The sequence below is a fragment of the Lepus europaeus genome, chromosome 19 (assembly GCF_033115175.1).
Source record: "Lepus europaeus isolate LE1 chromosome 19, mLepTim1.pri, whole genome shotgun sequence".
Taxonomy (NCBI): Eukaryota; Metazoa; Chordata; class Mammalia; order Lagomorpha; family Leporidae; genus Lepus; species Lepus europaeus.
In genome coordinates this window covers 9,291,129-9,308,167 of record NC_084845.1, presented here as the reverse complement: position 1 = coordinate 9,308,167, position 17,039 = coordinate 9,291,129, and the positions used below count along the sequence as shown (strand labels likewise).

At 62.1% G+C, this 17,039-nt stretch overlaps 2 protein-coding genes across 2 annotated transcripts; one reads left to right on the top strand and one right to left on the bottom strand.

Annotated features, from left to right (window-relative positions):
- Positions 1-1,283: 1,283 nt before the first annotated feature.
- On the bottom strand, positions 1,284-11,805 carry RTN2 (reticulon 2). The gene is made up of 10 exons (XM_062177119.1): positions 11,716-11,805; positions 9,917-9,961; positions 9,371-9,841; positions 9,026-9,280; positions 6,732-6,939; positions 6,371-6,509; positions 6,209-6,278; positions 6,042-6,088; positions 1,969-2,027; positions 1,284-1,764 (listed from the first exon to the last, which is right to left on the bottom strand). Exons 1-10 carry the CDS (start codon positions 11,747-11,749, stop codon positions 1,683-1,685), a joined length of 1,410 nt encoding a protein of 469 aa, XP_062033103.1. The 5' UTR covers positions 11,750-11,805; the 3' UTR covers positions 1,284-1,682.
- Positions 11,806-12,933: 1,128 nt separating this feature from the next.
- Positions 12,934-16,552, top strand: PPM1N (protein phosphatase, Mg2+/Mn2+ dependent 1N (putative)). The gene is made up of 5 exons (XM_062176885.1): positions 12,934-13,866; positions 14,296-14,413; positions 14,490-14,595; positions 14,679-14,721; positions 16,343-16,552. The coding sequence occupies exons 1-5, from the start codon at positions 12,934-12,936 to the stop codon at positions 16,418-16,420; spliced, it is 1,278 nt and encodes a 425-aa protein (XP_062032869.1). The 3' UTR covers positions 16,421-16,552.
- Positions 16,553-17,039: the final 487 nt, after the last annotated feature.

The window sequence follows — 17,039 nt, the reverse complement described above, 5'->3', positions numbered from 1 at the left end:
CTGTATCTGTCTGAACATTGTATCTGCATTCCTAGAGCCCTGGCTGGGGCCCACCCACTATGTCAGATGATGCCCGAACAAACCTTTCAGATGTTAGTATTTTTGTGTTTATTTTTGCCATCATCTTCTATTCCTGGCATTCAGGAATACTGATCTGATCCAGGCATCCTTTCAAGGAGTAACATTTCTTTTGAAAAGATTTTATATGGGGCCAGCACTGTGGTGCAGTGGGTTAACTCCCTGACCTGAAGCACCAGCATCCCGGCATATGGGTGCCGGTTCGAGACCTGGCTGCTGCTCTTCCAGTCCAGCTCCCTGCTGTGGCCTGGGAAAGCAGCAGAGGATGGCCCAAGTGCTTGGGCCCCTGCACCTGTGTGGGAGACCTGGAAGAAGCTCCTGGCTCCTGGCTTCAGATCAGTGCAGCTCAGGCTGTCGTGGCCAATTGGGGAGTGAACCATCGGGTGGAAGACCTCTCTCTCTCTCTCTCTCTCTCTCTCTCTCTCTCTCCCTGAGCCTCTCCTCTTTGTGTAACTCTGACTTTCGAATAAATAAAGAAAGAAAGAATTAAGTAAGCAGCAGCACACAAGGTGCGAAGGGCTTTGGGAAGCAGTATCAGAAGGATCCACACCTGTGTTCTGGGCATTTGTTCTGTGCAGGGGTGCAGGGCTCAGCGATGGTGACAGCCCTGTACTTGGGGAGACTGAAGCAGCCACACAGCCAGGAGGCAGTGGAGCCCCGGGGCCAAACCCAGAGGGACCTTTACACCTTGATGTCACTCTGGCTCCTTCTTCCCCGGCAAAGCTCGGGAACCTGGAGCCCAGCCAGCCAGGAGGCACTGAGATGGCCAGAGGCGGGCAGATGTTCGGAAGGTACCTAGGACAGGGATTCCGTGAATGTGGGAAGCAGAGAACAGGAGTCCCAGGGTTGCGCCTGGGTGCCTGGCTGGTGACAACGTGGGCAGTGGAGCTGTCCCTGAATTGCAATGACGAGGAAGGGTTTGGATATGTCTGGGGGATAGTGCTGTGTTCTAGAAAGCCAGAGTCGCTGCACAGCCAGGGCACCCGTTAGTGATGTCTGCCTTGGGCACAGGCATGGACAGTGGCTGCCAGTGCCTGGCTAGCCCTGGAGGGGGCGGTCTCTCGGCTTCTATCCCTCGACCATCTCCTGTAATCCAAATAGCCAGTACCCGGGCTGCTTCTGCAGAGGTGGGGGCGGTGCTCCCGGAGCACAACGCAGGAAGATGAAAACTGGAGGCGCTGGAAAGCACAGGAGCCCTTGGGTTTTCCACAGGAGTCTTTATTACAGTGTAACTCCAAGCTCAGCCTCCCCTGCGCCCCATGCAAAGCCCCAGCCTTGGGGCCAGTGGCGTCCGGGAGACACCAATCCCTCACGGCGCCTCCAGCGGCGGGTCGCGGAAGTGCAGGGCGATGCCCAGACTACCCAACTACAAGTCCCAGCAGGCCCCGCGGCCAACGGTGCCTTGCCTTTCCTGGACTCCTAGAGCAGAGCCTCTTGGGAAATGTAGTCCTGGCCGCTCAGGCAAGTTGCGGATTCCCTGGTGGGCGTGATCCTGACACCCACCGCAGAGGTGGCTCGGGCAGAAGGGGTGAGGATGGAGATGGAAGGGGCCGAGGGCTGCTCTGGGGATGGGGGCAGGCGTCCCGCGCGCAGAGACACCTCTCTCATTCGGCTTTGGCTTTGGATCCGGAGACTGCGGCGGCTGCTGAGGCGAAGGCTCCGGTCCCTGGGATCTTAGCTCGGATCCTGGAGGAGAAACGGGTGGGGTTAGGGGCGGGCGACCGAGAGCTAAGGGAAGGGCCGGACGGCGGCACCGGCTGAGCCCGAGGCCGGCCCCTGTGCACCCGACGCCACCCTTCTCCGGGAAGGTCTGGGAACCCACCCGCAGGGTAAAAGGATGCCCCCAAGCCCCCCGCCCCGCTCCCATCCCTCAGCTCCCCAGAGCCTTACTTAGCTTTGATGTTGCTCAACTGATTGGTCACCAGCCCCACGTACTGGTCAATCTGGGCCTGGGGGAAAGAGGCGATTGGAGAGGTTCTCCTTAGGAGGGGGCCGCTCCCCGGTCCCCAATCCAGGAGTGGGGGGCCCTCCAGGGCCATCAAGTCTTCTGGGGAGTCGGAGGTCCCAGCCTCGGGGTCGGCCGGCTGGACCATGCCCTGCGCTGGGCGTGACCTCAAGGAGACCCAGGAGTGCCCGCCCGGGAGTCTGTGTCCTGGGCAGGTGGAATCCTGCAGTCAGTGTGTCTGACTGTGTGCGTGTGTGTGTATGCGAATGTTGTGTCAGTGTGTTAGTGTATGTGTGTGTGTGTGTGTACGTATGCGAGTATGTTAGTGTATTGTGCAAGCACCAGTGTGTTAGTGTAAATGTGTGTCTCAGTGTAAATGTGTGTATGTTAAGTGTGTATGTATGTGAGTATATGTGTTAGTGTGTTGTGTAAGTCTAAGTGTGTGTTAGTGCAAACGTGTGCACATATGAATGTGTAAGTGTGTTAGTGTGTAGGTGTTTAAGTGTGTGTGTCTCTGTGTTAGTGTGAATGTGTGTATGTGTTTTAAGTGTGAATGTGTGTATGTCTTTGTATGTGTGTGTGACTGTGAGTGCACATGTGTCTGCTGGGTGTGAGTGTGTGTGTGTCTGTGAGTGCACGTGTGTCTGCTGGGTGTGAGTGTGTGTGTGTCTGTGAGTGCACGTGTGTCTGCTGGGTGTGAGTGTGTGTGTGAGTGCACGTGTGTGTGCTGGGTGTGAGTGTGTGTGTGTCTGTGAGTGCACGTGTGTCTGCTGGGTGTGAGTGTGTGTGAGTGCACGTGTGTGTGCTGGGTGTGAGTGTGTGTGTGAGTGCACGTGTGTGTGCTGGGTGTGAGTGTGTGTGTGAGTGCACGTGTGTCTGCTGGGTGTGAGTGGGTGTCTGTGTCTGTGCTGGGTGTGAGTGAGTGTGTCTGTGAGTGCACGTGTGTGTGCTGGGTGTGAGTGTGTGTGTCTGTGAGTGCACGTGTCTGTGCTGGGTGTGAGTGTGTGTGTCTGTGAGTGCACGTGTGTGTGCTGGGTGTGAGTGTGTGTCTGTGAGTGCACGTGTGTCTGCTGGGTGTGAGTGTGTGTGTGTGAGTGCACGTGTGTGTGCTGGGTGTGAGTGTGTGTGTCTGTGAGTGCACGTGTGTCTGCTGGATGTGAGTGTGTGTCTGTGAGTGCACGTGTGTGTGTTGGGTGTGAGTGTGTGTGTGTGAGTGCACGTGTGTGTGCTGGGTGTGAGTGTGTGTCTGTGAGTGCACGTGTGTGTGCTGGGTGTGAGTGTGTGTCTGTGAGTGCACGTGTGTCTGCTGGGTGTGAGTGTGTGTATGTGAGTGCACGTGTGTGTGCTGGGTGTGAGTGTGTGTGTGTGAGTGCACGTGTGTCTGCTGGGTGTGTGTGTGTCTGTGAGTGCACGTGTGTCTGCTGGGTGTGAGTGAGTGTGTGTCTGTATGTGAGTGCACGTGTGTCTGCTGGGTGTGAGTGTGTGTGTGTGTGAGTGCACGTGTGTCTGCTGGGTGTGAGTGTGGTGTCTGTGAGTGCACGTGTGTGTGCTGGGTGTGAGTGTGTGTGTGTCTGTGAGTGCACGTGTGTCTGCTGGGTGTGAGTGTGAGTGTGTGTGTGTGAGTGCACGTGTGTGTGCTGGGTGTGAGTGTGTGTGTCTGTGAGTGCACGTGTGTCTGCTGGGTGTGAGTGGGTGTCTGTGTCTGTGCTGGGTGTGAGTGAGTGTGTGTGTGAGTGCACGTGTGTGTGCTGGGTGTGAGTGTGTGTGTCTGTGAGTGCACGTGTCTGTGCTGGGTGTGAGTGTGTGTGTCTGTGAGTGCACGTGTGTCTGCTGGGTGTGAGTGAGTGTGTGTCTGTGAGTGCACGTGTGTGTGCTGGGTGTGAGTGTGTGTGTCTGTGAGTGCACGTGTGTCTGCTGGGTGTGAGTGAGTGTGTGTCTGTATGTGAGTGCACGTGTGTCTGCTGGGTGTGAGTGTGTGTGTCTGTGAGTGCACGTGTGTCTGCTGGGTGTGAGTGAGTGTGTGTCTGTATGTGAGTGCACGTGTGTGTGCTGGGTGTGAGTGTGTGTGTCTGTGAGTGCACGTGTGTCTGCTGGGTGTGAGTGTGTGTGTGTGAGTGCACGTGTGTGTGCTGGGTGTGAGTGTGAGTGTGTGTGTCTGTATGTGAGTGCACGTGTGTGTGCTGGGTGTGAGTGTGTGTGTGAGTGCACGTGTGTCTGCTGGGTGTGAGTGTGTGTCTGTGAGTGCACGTGTGTGTGCTGGGTGTGAGTGTGTGTGTCTGTGAGTGCACGTGTGTGTGCTGGGTGTGAGTGTGTGTGAGTGCACGTGTGTGTGCTGGGTGTGAGTGTGTGTGTGTGAGTGCACGTGTGTCTGCTGGGTGTGAGTGGGTGTCTGTGTCTGTGCTGGGTGTGAGTGAGTGTGTCTGTGAGTGCACGTGTGTGTGCTGGGTGTGAGTGTGTGTGAGTGCACGTGTGTGTGCTGGGTGTGAGTGTGTGTGTGTCTGTGAGTGCACGTGTGTGTGCTGGGTGTGAGTGGGTGTGTGTGTGTGAGTGCACGTGTGTGTGCTGGGTGTGAGTGTGTGTGTGTGAGTGCACGTGTGTCTGCTGGGTGTGAGTGGGTGTCTGTGTCTGTGCTGGGTGTGAGTGAGTGTGTCTGTGAGTGCACGTGTGTGTGCTGGGTGTGTGTGTCTGTGAGTGCACGTGTGTGTGCTGGGTGTGAGTGTGTGTGTCTGTGAGTGCACATGTGTGTGCTGGGTGTGAGTGTGTGTGTGAGTGCACGTGTGTGTGCTGGGTGTGAGTGTGTGTGTGTGAGTGCACGTGTGTCTGCTGGGTGTGAGTGGGTGTCTGTGTCTGTGCTGGGTGTGAGTGAGTGTGTCTGTGAGTGCACGTGTGTGTGCTGGGTGTGAGTGTGTGTGTGAGTGCACGTGTGTGTGCTGGGTGTGAGTGTGTGTGTGTCTGTGAGTGCACGTGTGTCTGCTGGGTGTGAGTGGGTGTGTGTGTGAGTGCACGTGTGTGTGCTGGGTGTGAGTGTGTGTGTGTGAGTGCACGTGTGTCTGCTGGGTGTGAGTGGGTGTCTGTGTCTGTGCTGGGTGTGAGTGAGTGTGTCTGTGAGTGCACGTGTGTGTGCTGGGTGTGAGTGTGTGTGTGTGAGTGCACGTGTCTGTGCTGGGTGTGAGTGTGTGTGTCTGTGAGTGCACGTGTGTCTGCTGGGTGTGAGTGAGTGTGTGTCTGTGAGTGCACGTGTGTGTGCTGGGTGTGAGTGTGTGTGTGTGTCTGTGAGTGCACGTGTGTGTGCTGGGTGTGAGTGTGTGTCTGTGAGTGCACGTGTGTCTACTGGGTGTGAGTGTGTGTGTATGTGAGTGCACGTGTGTCTGCTGGGTGTGAGTGTGTGTGACTGTGAGTGCACGTGTGTCTGCTGGGTGTGAGTGTATGTGTGTCTGTGTGTGAGTGCACGTGTGTGTGTGTCTGTGAGTGCACGTGTGTGTCTGCTGGGGTCAGGTGACAGCAGCCAGTCCCCGCGTGGATTCGCTGAAATCACTCGCTTAGTCCCCAGTGCTGGCACTCGGTCAGTCTCGGTCGTCCAGGCAGTGAGGGCCTCTGCTGGGACCAGGCCTGGCGGAGGGTGTCCCTCGGTCAGGAGCCAGGTCATCCCGATGGGCTGGAGGCCAGTGTGCCCGGCGGACAGTCATCCCACCCACTCTGACCGGCAGGAGCAGGACCCCGCCAGTGTCTGTCTCCAGCTGACGCCAGTGCCTGCCATGCCTGCTGCCATCGGGGGAAGATGCTGTTACTCGGTCCGCCGGATGCGGGCTGGAGTCTGCACCGTTCAGCCTCCAGGTGTGCCGGGGGCCGTCCCTCCCTCTCTGCCCTGGACATGGCCGCTGGGCTGGGGGTCCAGCATCAGGCGCACGCGGCGGCTAGTCCGATCTCGCTCCACTGAGGAGGGGCAGCAGCCAGAACCCGTGTCGGTGGGACCCGGTTCTAGAAGGGGGGCGGCCGGACCACCGTGCTGGCCACTCACCTGGTGCTGCCGGTAGAGCAGGGGCGCGGTGAACAAAGCGATCACTCCTGCGGGGACAGACGGGGGGGGGGACTCAGGGCTCTCGAAGGTCAGGTCCGCCCAGAGTCCTGCCCCTCACAGAGCCCCCCACCGCCTGCCCACTTGCCCCCGCCGCCTTCCCCGCTCACCCAGAATGAGAAGAGTTAAACCATTGAAGACGGCGCCCACGAAGGTCAGGATGTAGCAGAGGAGGGCCAGCTGGGGGGAGGGGCAGGGTCAGGCAGGAGCTGACCCAGCCACGCCCCCCCAGGGCACAGAGGGGAGCCTGGGCATGCAGAGGGGCGGGGCACCTTGAGGGAATCCACTAGGTCTTCGACCAGGAAGAAATGCCGCAGCTGCGTGGCCGTGGAGACCACGTGGGAGGCGATCTGCTGGGACAGACGCTCGGTCTGCTCCCGAGTCAGGGTCAGGTCCACATCCAGGTAGGCCCTGCGGGGACACGGGCGTGTGGGGTGACCAGGGCGTCCACGGGGCCCAGACCCGGTGTGTGTGTGTGGCTGCAACCAGGGCGAGAAGTGGGGGCTGGGAGAACGCAGAGTTAAGACTGGGCTACACACGAAACGCAGAGGGCCGGGGTCAAGAGTAGGGTCGGGGGTCAGAGGTCAGACCTGGTTTAAAGTCAGGGGCGGGGGCGGGGCCGGGGGTCCTCACTGGAAGGGGTTGGCTCCGTCGCCGCGGTGGACCGCCTGCAGCACTCTGCGATAAACCCTGAGAGAGATGGTGCCACAGAGCAGGAGCAGAGCCCCGTGGGCGGCCACGGACACGACGCTAAAGTGCAGGAGGCAGAGGAGGGAGACCATGAGGCCCGTGAAGACCACGCCCGACGTCCTCGTGTCCTTCCAGTACAACAGGTCCGCCACTGTGGGGGAGGGGCGGGCGTCAGGCGGGGCTCCCGCGTCCCAGCCCCCCCCCCCCCCCCGCGCGATTCCGTGTGGACACACAGGTAACACACATGTGCTCCCTGGTCCTCAGTGCAAAACGGAATCCACGTTGTGTGTCACAAACACACATACATTCTAAGCATGTCATTGTATCACGTATGCCACAGATCACACGCGTTACAGGTCGCACGCATATACACGCATGTCCGTTTATACACAGTACACAGGGGGTCTTCACAAAGCATATGAGGGAAAACTGCATGTGCATTGCAGAATCTGTTTTGCATAACGTATCTTTTTGCATAAAAAGATGCAAACGTATCTTTCATTCCATTTTGCACAAGCTTGTTGAAGCCCCCTTGTGTGCACGCACACCCCCATCCCTCACTCCACTTACAGCTCCCTCCCGGCCAACTGGGACTGCCCTGGGCCGCGGCTCCTTTTAAGAGCTGCGTGGTACTCCATCGCGCGGCTGTGCCACGTCACTTTAGCCTTGTTGGTGACGTTGGTGGTCACTTTACCACTGCTGGTCCTCCTGGCTGCACTCCCTACGCCCTCTCCCCAAACAGTGCCCCTCCTGCAGCTTCTCACCTCCGGGTGAGCCGGTTTTGTGTTTTTAATGGCACACATTTTGTTAATTTCCCATTGACTTAGTAACACCAGCGTCCTGCCCAGCAACCGGCCGCCTCCTTCTAAACGTTCACCCACCTGCCCGGGGTCAAGCGAAACCTCCGTGACACCCTCACCAACACATTTCCCAAATCCTTCGTGTGTTAACAAGGCCACGCTGCCCTGTAAGTCCTCACTCAAAATCCCACACGACCCCTGCCTGACACCCTCACCTCCTAAACCCGATCTGAGCTCCGGCCGGCGGGCGGCGAACCCCCCCCAAAGCTTCAACAACCCCCCCAGATCGCTCCAGGGGCACTCGGGTCCTAGGATCCCTTACAGATCCACGCCACCCTCTTGGTCTCATTGCCACCAAACGGACCCATCCGGAGGGCGCCCCCCAGAGGCTGAACCCCCTCCGCTCTGCACGCCCCCCCCCACAGCCTGCCCCTACTCCAAGTAGGGCACCCCTCCCTCCCGGGGCGGGCTCCCCGAGGCGGGCGCCAGGGTGGGGGAGGGGCCGGGTCGCCTAAGGCGGGGTCTAAGTTTAGGCACGCTGGGGGGAGGGGGCCTGCGAGCAGCTGTGCTGGCGCATCCAGGCCCTGAGTGACAGCTCCAGCCTGGGCTTGAGGCTGGGGGAGGGGCCGTCGCTGCTCCCGGACCCTAAAGCCCTGGCTCGGGGGGAACAGGGGACCCATGCTCCCTCCACGCCCTCGCCAGACGTCCCCTCAGCACCCCCAAGCCCCAGCCTGCAGCGCTGGGGAACCTGCCACCGACAGGGAATACACCCCCGGGTTTGAGGGGCGCCAGGGCCAGTGGAGACCCGTTTCCGCTGTGCCCCAGCCCCGGCCCGGCCCGCCCCGCAAGCCCACCTTTGCTCCCCATCTGGGCTCCGAGTGAGAGGCTGCGGACAGCGCTGCTTTCCCGGGACTTCGCCCCTTCGGCGGAACCCGGAGGGAGGGGGCAGCGGGGCGGGGCCCAGAGCGCCCGGCCAATGGCCATCCCCAGAGGTGGGGTCAGTCCCCAAATTGGGACTCTCTTTGTAGACAGCCAAAAGGAGGGAGGTCTATAACCAAGTGGCGGCCGTTCCTGGAGGCGGAGCCTGTTTCAAAGCAAGGCTGGGTCTGTTTACAACTGGCCAACAGGTGTGGTCCGAGAAGGGCTTTTAAATGGCATAGTTCGCTGGTGCCAGGACCACGTCCAGGAGAGCGCCGTTCCACAACTAGCCTCTAGGGGGAGCTCGCCAAAGGCGGACTGGCTGCTAGCCAATCCTAATGCTTGAAGGAAGACTGACTTCTCCAATGGGCGGGGAACTATAGAGAAAGAGCCAATGGAAATCGGAGATAATGGAAAATCTTTTAAGGGGGCGGAGCTGATTATGTTTAGCCAATAGCAATGCGTTCCTTCCCACGCCCGGCTGTCGTCCAATAGAACGCCTTCAAACACTTCGCTTACCGAGAAGGTGTGGCTCCAAAGTGAACTGTGATTGGTCCGTGCTATCGAGGCACTGTGCTGTGATTGGCTCCCGCTCCAGTCGCCCCCTCGGCTCTTCCTCCTCGGCCAGCGAGGGCTCATCAGGCCCAGAGTTCGAATCTTGGGATCGGGGTGGAGACGGGGTACCGGCCTGGGGAGTCCCAGGGCCCGGGCTGGGCTGAGGGGTCAAGACTTTCGGCGGCGAGGGCTGAGCCAGTCCGAGTCGCGGGTACAGTTCTGACGCGGTGGAGAGACAAGGCCATGAGCTTCCTCCTCGGAGCTGCCCGGAGAGGAGACCACCCGCCCACCGCCCCTCGGACATCTCACCTGCCTCTGGTCCTCCCGCCTCCAAGCCGTCGGGTTCCTCGTCTTCCAGCGGGGTGGAGCTGCTGGTGGCGGAGTCCTCCCCGGATCCCGCTCCCCGTGCAGCCCAGCCCAGCTGGTCCAGCCGGAGCCTCAGGTCCTCCAGCGGGTGGTGGGCGGGGGGCGCAGGGCCGGGGTCCGCGCGGCGTCCGGGCTCCGGGGACTGGCTGAGGCTGGGAATGCTTTCCAGGCTGTCGCCCAGGTCCGGCTGAGGGGGCGGGTCTCGCGGTTCCGAGACGGAGCGGCCCTGGGGCCGGGGGCGGCGGGCAGCGGAGTCCCTGCGGCCCCCGGAGCCCACGGCGCCGTCGAAGGCGATGTAGGAAAAGGTCAGCTCCCGGGGGGTGCCCCAGTCCTGCGAAGTGGTCTCCTCCTCGTCGTCTTCCGAGAACTCCCGGGCTGTGTGCAGCTCGCGGAAATCCGAGTCGTCCTTCCCTCCTGCGGGGGCGGAGGGAGGCCGTGACCCGCCTGGCTCCCGCCGGCCGCACCCTCTCCTGCTCCCGCTCCACTTACCTTCCGTGGAGTCCGGGGTCGACGAGGCTGTAGACGGAGCTTCTTCTGGGAGAGGGAAGAGTGGGAGGCTCTTAGGAGTTTGGACCGTCCGGATCACAGATGTGTGCCGGCTCTGCAGTCTTAGACGGCCCGGATTCGTGGGGCCCCCGGAACACGCAGCACGCAGCACGCAGCCTACAACCCTGGCATCCAGCAGCAGCTCCGAGCATTAATGTTCAAATCCGGAAACCGTAGAGCCGGAGCATGCTTTCAGCGACCACTCTCTGAGCACCTGCTACCTGTAGGCCCTGGCGATACAGTTATGAACCAAACGGACGAAACACCTGCCCTCCTATGGCTTACACGCTACGAGGAAGGCAGACAATAAACAGATACCGTTGTGGTGTGGCGGTGTGGCGGGTTAAGCCGCCACCTGCAGGGCCAGCATCCCATATGGACGCTGTTTGGAGTCCTGGCTGCTCCACTTCTGATCCAGCCCCCTGCTAATGCACCTGGGAAAGCAGCAGAAGATGGCCCAAGTCCTTGGGCCCCTGCACCCACGTGGGAGACCCAGGAGAAGCTCCTGGCTCCTGGTTTTGGCCCGGCCCAGTCTGGGCTATTACAGCCATTTGGGGAGTGAATTAGTGAGTGAAGGACCTCTCTCTCTCTCTCTCTCACTCTGCCTTATAAGTAAAATCTTACAACAAGTACATGCAGGATGTTGGGTCAGGGAAGAGACTGCGAGAGCCAGAAGCCTTCTGTGATAAGTTGCCGGGTGAGCAGAGAGCTGGAGGAAGTGAGGGAGCCAGGCCGATGTCCAGGGAAGCTGGACAGGGAGGGGAGCCAGTGCAAAGGCCCTGGGGTGGGCACCGTGCTTGGCTCCTCTGATGACAGAGGGATGGAGGGGTGGGAGGTGGGAGGAGTGGGGGGAGGGGCAGATCAGCAGGGCTTCCCTCCCTAATCCAAGGTAAGAACAAGATCTGAAAGTGTGGGGAGGATACCCCAAAATACTGAAATCGCAGATGCTTGGAACCATGGCACCCGAAGACTCGAATGTGCCAGTATCTAGATCGGAGACTCCTGAAAGGCCAGCTGTGAGAGAGCAGGTGTGGCCAGGGAACAGCAGACGCAGGAGCCCGGGCCCAGCGAGGAGGGCCTGGAGGACCACCCTGGGCACTCCCAGCTGGCCTGCGGCTGTGCCCCCGGGACAGGCTGAACACTGTTTCAAACCCCACGGCCTTCGGCCCCATCTCCACTTCCTCGCTAGGAAACCGGAGGCCGGGAGCGGAGTGGGTCTTCTCCAGGGTTACTACTGACCAGCGGTAGAGCCTGCTACAGACCCGCGGGTCCTGGCCTCGACCCAGGAATGGCTGTTTACCGGGGACAGGGGCTTGGACAGTTTGGGCGAGGTCGGCGCTTCCTCCTGGACAGAAAACGGAGGCTGCGATGTGGAGACGGGTGATGGGGAGTCAGACCCCTCGTCTCCGTCCTGCCTCTACCCCTCCATTCAACCCCTTCCCCGCCAGCTGCGGCCAGCACCAGGGCCAAGGGACAGCTCCCGCGCGCGTCCCCGTCCCGGGGAGGGGCCAGACGACACATCCCAGCGCCCAGCGCGCCCCCCACTCTGCCCCATCCACCCGGGTCCTCCTGGCCAGGCTGCCCCGTGGCCGCCAGAGAGCGGGGGGAGGGGAGAGCTTCCTTTGTCTCCTCTGCCTCCCCCCCCCCCGGCTCTCCCGCGGCGGGGAGCGGAGGGGATACCCCGGAGGGACCCCACTCGGGCCTCTGGGCCCCACACCAGGCCCGAGCCTCCCTCTACTCACTGCAGTGGGCGAAGACCGGCAGGACCTGCCCCATGGCCCCCCTCGGGCCTGCATCGGGACCCCCGCCCACTCCGGCCGCGCCGCCCTGGGCCCGGGGCCGCTGGCGCTCATCTCCGCCGCGCCCACGATGCCGCCGCCATCCTCGTCGCCTCCTCCCGGGCCGCGCGAGCCGCCGCCGCCGCCCTCTGCTCCGCTCGGCGGGGGCGGGCGGGGCCGCGGCGGGGAAGGCACTGCAGCGCGGGGCCGGGGGCGGGGCCGGGGCGGGACGCAGGGCGCGCGGGGGCGGGGCAACGCCGGCGAGGGGCGGAGCCAGGAGGCGGCTGTCAGGGCAGGGATACTGCGGAAGGCCGCCCGAGAGGCGGAGTCTAGACAGGTGGGCGGGGCCTTTAGGGGAGGGGAGGGGCCTGAGGCGAGGCGAGGGGTCCCAGGGGAGAATGGTGCCTCCTAGGAGTCCAGGAGAGGGTGGGAGCAGCTAGGATCCACTGAGAGGGACTGGAAGTGTCTTAAAGCTCTGAGCTCCAGCCCAAGCCCAGATCACAGAGGGCGAGTGGGGAGGGGTGGGGAGGAAGCTTTGGAGTGCTGAGGAGTTGAACAATTTAGAATTATTCTAATAACTGGGCGTGGCCGAAGCCCTAGAGGCGTGGCCTGGGGGAACGAGAGGGACCAGGCAGAGGAGGGGGCGCAGCAAGAGAATTGGTTTCCAGAAGGCAGGGTTTGGGGTTAAGAGGGGAAAGCTACAGGCGATGCCAGGGCGGCGGAAATGGTGGGTTTGAGTGGGTGGGCAGGACCTGGCGGCCAGGGCACAGTGGGGGAGGGGCAGAGGTCGAGCCGTGGAAAGTTCTATATGTGAAGGTTTTGAGATTGGGGGTTTGGGACCTGAAGCCGAGACTGACATGGGATTCCGGAGTCAGCAATGTCCTGGGACACCGATTACTCCCTTGTGACTCAGTTTCCCCTTCTGTAAATGGGCGGTGCTGAGCTTGGGAGTGGGCGACTGGTTTGCTACTGTTATCAGTGCGCCCTGGCCCAAGTCCCAAACCAGGCTGCGAGGGTGCAGGACGCGGGACTCAGCAGTGCGATTCCTGCCGGTGACCCTACTCCTCCGCAGGTCAAGGGACAGGAAGGGGATTTAGTGGGCTTACAATCTCACCGCGGAGGGGATTAATTGGGGGAGGCGGGCAGCCGAGTGTGGAGCTTTCGTGATCCCGAGGCCACAGGATGGCGGCCCTCGCCCGCCTGCTGGGCCGTCTCCTCTGGCCGGCCGGCAAGGAAGAGGAGGCGGAGGAGGAGAGGGAGGAAGAGGAGGCGGCGGCGGGGAGCCGGGTCCCCGGCGGGCCGCAGCCTCTCCTGGCCGCGCCGCGATGCGTCCAGTGGCCGCACGGGGGTGCGGCGGCAGCCTGGGGCCTGCGCTTCGGGGCCAGCGCCGTGCAGGGCTGGCGCGCGCGCATGGAGGACGCGCACTGCGCGCGGCTCGAGTTACCCGGACTGCCCCCGGGCTGGGCTTTCTTCGCGGTCTTCGACGGCCACGGCGGGGCGCGAGCTGCCCGCTTCTGCGCGCGCCACCTGGCAAGCCACGCGCTCGAGGCGCTGGGCCCCGCGCCCTGCGAACCCGAGGGCGTCCGCGGGGCGCTGCGCCGGGCCTTCCTGAGCGCCGACGCGCGACTGCGTGCGCTCTGGCCCCGCGGCGACCCCGGCGGCTCCACGGCCGTGGCGCTGCTCGTCTCCCCGCGCTTCCTGTACCTGGCGCACTGCGGGGACTCGCGCGCCGTGCTGAGCCGCGCCGGCGCCGTGGCCTTCCGCACGGAGGACCACCGGCCGCTGCGGCCGCGGGAACGCGAGCGCATCCGCGACGCCGGCGGCACCATCCGGCTCCGGCGCGTCGAGGGCTCCCTGGCCGTGTCGCGAGCGCTGGGGGACTTTGCCTTCAAGCAGGTGCCGGGGAGGCCCCCCGAGCAGCAGCTGGTTTCCGCGGAGCCCGAGGTGACCGCGCTGGCACGCCGCGCTGAAGATGAGTTCGTGCTCCTGGCCTCGGACGGCGTGTGGGACGCCCTGTCCGGAGCGGCCCTGGCGGAGCTGGTGGCTTCGCGCCTCGCCCTGGGCCTGGCCCCGGAGCTTCTGTGCGCCCAGCTGTTGGACACGTGTCTGTGCAAGGTCCCGGGATCGGGATGTGTGGTGCATTCGAAGGCCAAGAGGCGAGAATAAAGCCAGACAGGGAGGGCGTGGGGTTCAGCGAGGGGGCGTGGCTTGCCGGGGGGTCTGAGGGGTGCTGAGACCCAGGGGGAGAACAGTAGGGCTAGATAGGTAAGGGGCGGGGCTTTGGGTGAGGGGCGTGGTTTCATGGAAGGGGCGGGCACGTTGGGAGGTGTGACTAGGGCAGCCAGCTCGCAGAGTGGGCAGAATCTCAAGGGGGCGTGGTGGCCTCTGTTGGGGCAGGGTTTGGATGGGAGGGGTGTGGCCTAAGGGCTGGGTTTTGAGGGTGAGGGCCCCCAGATGGGCGGGACAGTGTTGAGCTCCCGGGTAGTGGGGAGGCTCCGCCTCCAGCTCGCTCCCACGGGGCCCCCTTTCCTTCTCCCTGTCCAGGGCAGCCTGGACAACATGACCTGCATCCTGGTCTGCTTCCCGGGCGCCCCCGGGCCCTCTGAGGAGGCGGTCCGGAGGGAGCAGGCGCTGGATGCGGTGCTGGGCCGCAGAGTCGCAGGTGGGCGGGTTCCCCGGAGTCCCGCGGGGAGCGGGGTCGGGAAGCGGGGTCCCTCCCATAACCCGCGCCTTCTTAGAGCTGTGCGCCTCTGCCCGGGTGCCCCCCACCCTCAACGCGGTGTTCAGGACCCTGGCCTCAGAGCACGTCCCGGATCTACCTCCCGGGGGAGGGCTGCACTGCAAGTGAGTTGGGGGGGAGGGGAGGTAGGCGCCCCCAACCCCGCACCCTCACCCCCCACCGAGGGCTCCCCCCCCTTGCTCTCCAGGGCTGCGGTCATCGCCCAAGCTTACAGAGAGTGCTGCGGGCAGGTAAGGGCACGCTGTTCTGTCTCTCTCCGGAGGGGGTGGGGCATGCCCTTCCTCCTCGTGTCCCTGAGAGAGACAGACGGAGGGAAAGCTCCCATCTGCTGCTTACCCCTTGCCTGCTGCTAGGGCTGGGGCTGCGGCTGGGCCGAAGGCTGGAACCAGAAACTCAATCCAGGTCTCCCTCCGTGGGTGGTGGGGACCCGGTGGACTTCAGCCATCACCCCCTGCCTCCCGGGACCTGCATCGGCCGGAAGCTGCAGCCAGGAGAGGCAGAGAGGAGACCCTGCCCCCCCCCCATTAGTGCAGCCCCTGGGATGCTCTGCAAAGCCCCCTCCCAAGCACGCGCGCGTGCACACACACACACACACACGCACAGCCTGGGAATAAGGCAGAACAATTCGAGGAATGTTAATGACCAGCAGAGACCAGAGGTCCCGGTGCATGGCAGAGGCTGTCGGGTCGGGGAGGAAGCTGGGCCCGCAGGCCTCGGCGGCAGAGGAGGCGTCTGATTGTCACCACGTGCACGAGGAAGGGCTGTGGAGGACTTCTCGTAGCACAAGGAGGTTATCTGCCCAGAGTGACAGGAACCGGCTTCAGCCCGGGAAAGCAAAGCAGGGATTTCACACAGACAGGGAACTGAAGAGCTCAGGCCTGGGTTTTATGTCCTCTGAGCTGGCTTCCTTCCCACGCGGGTCTCCCCATGAAGGCAGCAGAGAGCCGCAGCTCCAGGCTCACCCCGCAACGTCCTCTGTACACAGCCTGCCAATTTCCGGGTTTTTGCAGCCTTGGGCCATGGAGGGCTCTCATTGGCCACCCTGGGTCAGGTGCTCCAGCTGTCAGTCTTTGGCGCCTCGTCTGGGGGTCACAGGTCAGACTCTAGCCCTTAGGATTGGGCTCCATGCCAGCCAGAGCGGGTGGATTGAGGATGTGACGGCCCTAGAAGTGCTGCAGTCCACATTGGAGTGCCCGGGTTTCCGCCTGGAGCAGCAGGAGCCGGATCAAGTCCTTGAGACCTGGATAGAGTTCTGGGCTCCAGGGTGGCCTGGCTGTTATGGGCATCTGAGGAGTGAGCCACTGCTTGGAGGCTCTCTCTCTCTCTCTCTTTAAATATTTATTTTAAAGTCAAGAGTTGAGAGAGATCTTCCACCTGCTGGTTCACTTCCCAGGTGGCCTTTGCTGGGACTGACACAAGCCAAAGGCAGGAGCCCGGAGCTTCATCCGGGTCTCCCACGTGGGTAGCAGGGGCCATGTTCCACTGCCTCTCCCAGGCCATTAGCAGGCAGCTGGACCAGAAGTGGAGCAGCCGGGACTCAAACCAAAGCCCATGTGGCGTGGCAGGCTGCTGATTTACCTGCTACGCCACAGCGCCAGCACCCCCTGTCTCAGATAAAATCGATAAATAAAAATTGTAAAGGAGACAGAGGAGTGGGTGCTGAGAGGGATCCACAGGCAGCGCCTCCCACCTCTGTGTTACAGAAGGGGCAGGGGGCGGCTGGGAAGCCCACCTGCGCCCAGGCAAACTCCGTCTCGGGGTAGGAGGCCTGACTGCTGTCACCCTCGGCTGACTGAGGAAGAACACTGCCCCCTTCCCCAGCCCCGGCCCCTTCCCCACTTCCCCCCACAGGTCTGCCGGGAGGGGGAGCTCCGCCGTCCACACCCAGGAGCAGAGACGACAGAAACCAACCCCAGCGTTTTGAAATGAAGACAGCTGAAGGGCTCCTATCAGATCACCGGGCTCAATAACCTCCCCTTCCCTCCCCTCTCCTCCCACGCCCTTCCCTCCCCTCTCCTCCTCTCCCCTTCCTTTCCTGTTTTTATCAGTGTTCAGGGGGAGGCAGGGGAGTTTTTATTATTAAACTTTAATTACATGTTTCCAAACACATTTTCTTTCTTTTTAAAAACGGATTGATTTATTTATTTGAAAGGCAGAGTGAAAGAGAGAGAGAGGTCTTCCATCTGCTGGTTCACTCCCCAGATGGCCACAAGGGCAGGGGTTGGGCCAGGCCGAAGCCAGGAGCCTGGAGCTTCATCCGGGTCTCCCACTAGCTGGCAGGGATCCAAGCACTTGTGCCATCTTCTGCTGCCTTCCCAGGCGCATTAGCAGGGAGCTCGATGGGAAGTGGAGCAGCCAGGACTCGAACCGGCATCCATATGGAATGCTGGCATGGCAGGTGGCAGCTTTACCCACTCACATTTTCTTATAAAAGACATAGACACACACCGGGTTAGCAAGTATGCACTGGGCACCTGCTGTGTGCCAGGCCACGGTCACAGCCAGGAGCCAGGCTGATCCAGGGACACCTTTGCTCTGGGGGCCCCTC

Excerpts from the sequence above, each read along its gene's own strand:
- PPM1N (XM_062176885.1), top strand. The coding sequence starts at position 12,934 with ATGGCGGCCCTCGCCCGCCTGCTGGGCCGTCTCCTCTGGCCGGCCGGC. Across the intron at positions 13,867-14,295 it reads TGGACACGTGTCTGTGCAAG|GGCAGCCTGGACAACATGAC; the intron begins GTCCCGGGATCG and ends CTCCCTGTCCAG. Across the intron at positions 14,414-14,489 it reads GCTGGGCCGCAGAGTCGCAG|AGCTGTGCGCCTCTGCCCGG; the intron begins GTGGGCGGGTTC and ends GCGCCTTCTTAG.
- RTN2 (XM_062177119.1), bottom strand. The coding sequence starts at position 11,749 with ATGGGGCAGGTCCTGCCGGTCTTCGCCCACTGCA. Across the intron at positions 9,842-9,916 it reads GACCCCGGACTCCACGGAAG|GAGGGAAGGACGACTCGGAT; the intron begins GTAAGTGGAGCG and ends CCGCCCCCGCAG. Across the intron at positions 6,089-6,208 it reads TTTAACTCTTCTCATTCTGG|GAGTGATCGCTTTGTTCACC; the intron begins GTGAGCGGGGAA and ends CTGTCCCCGCAG.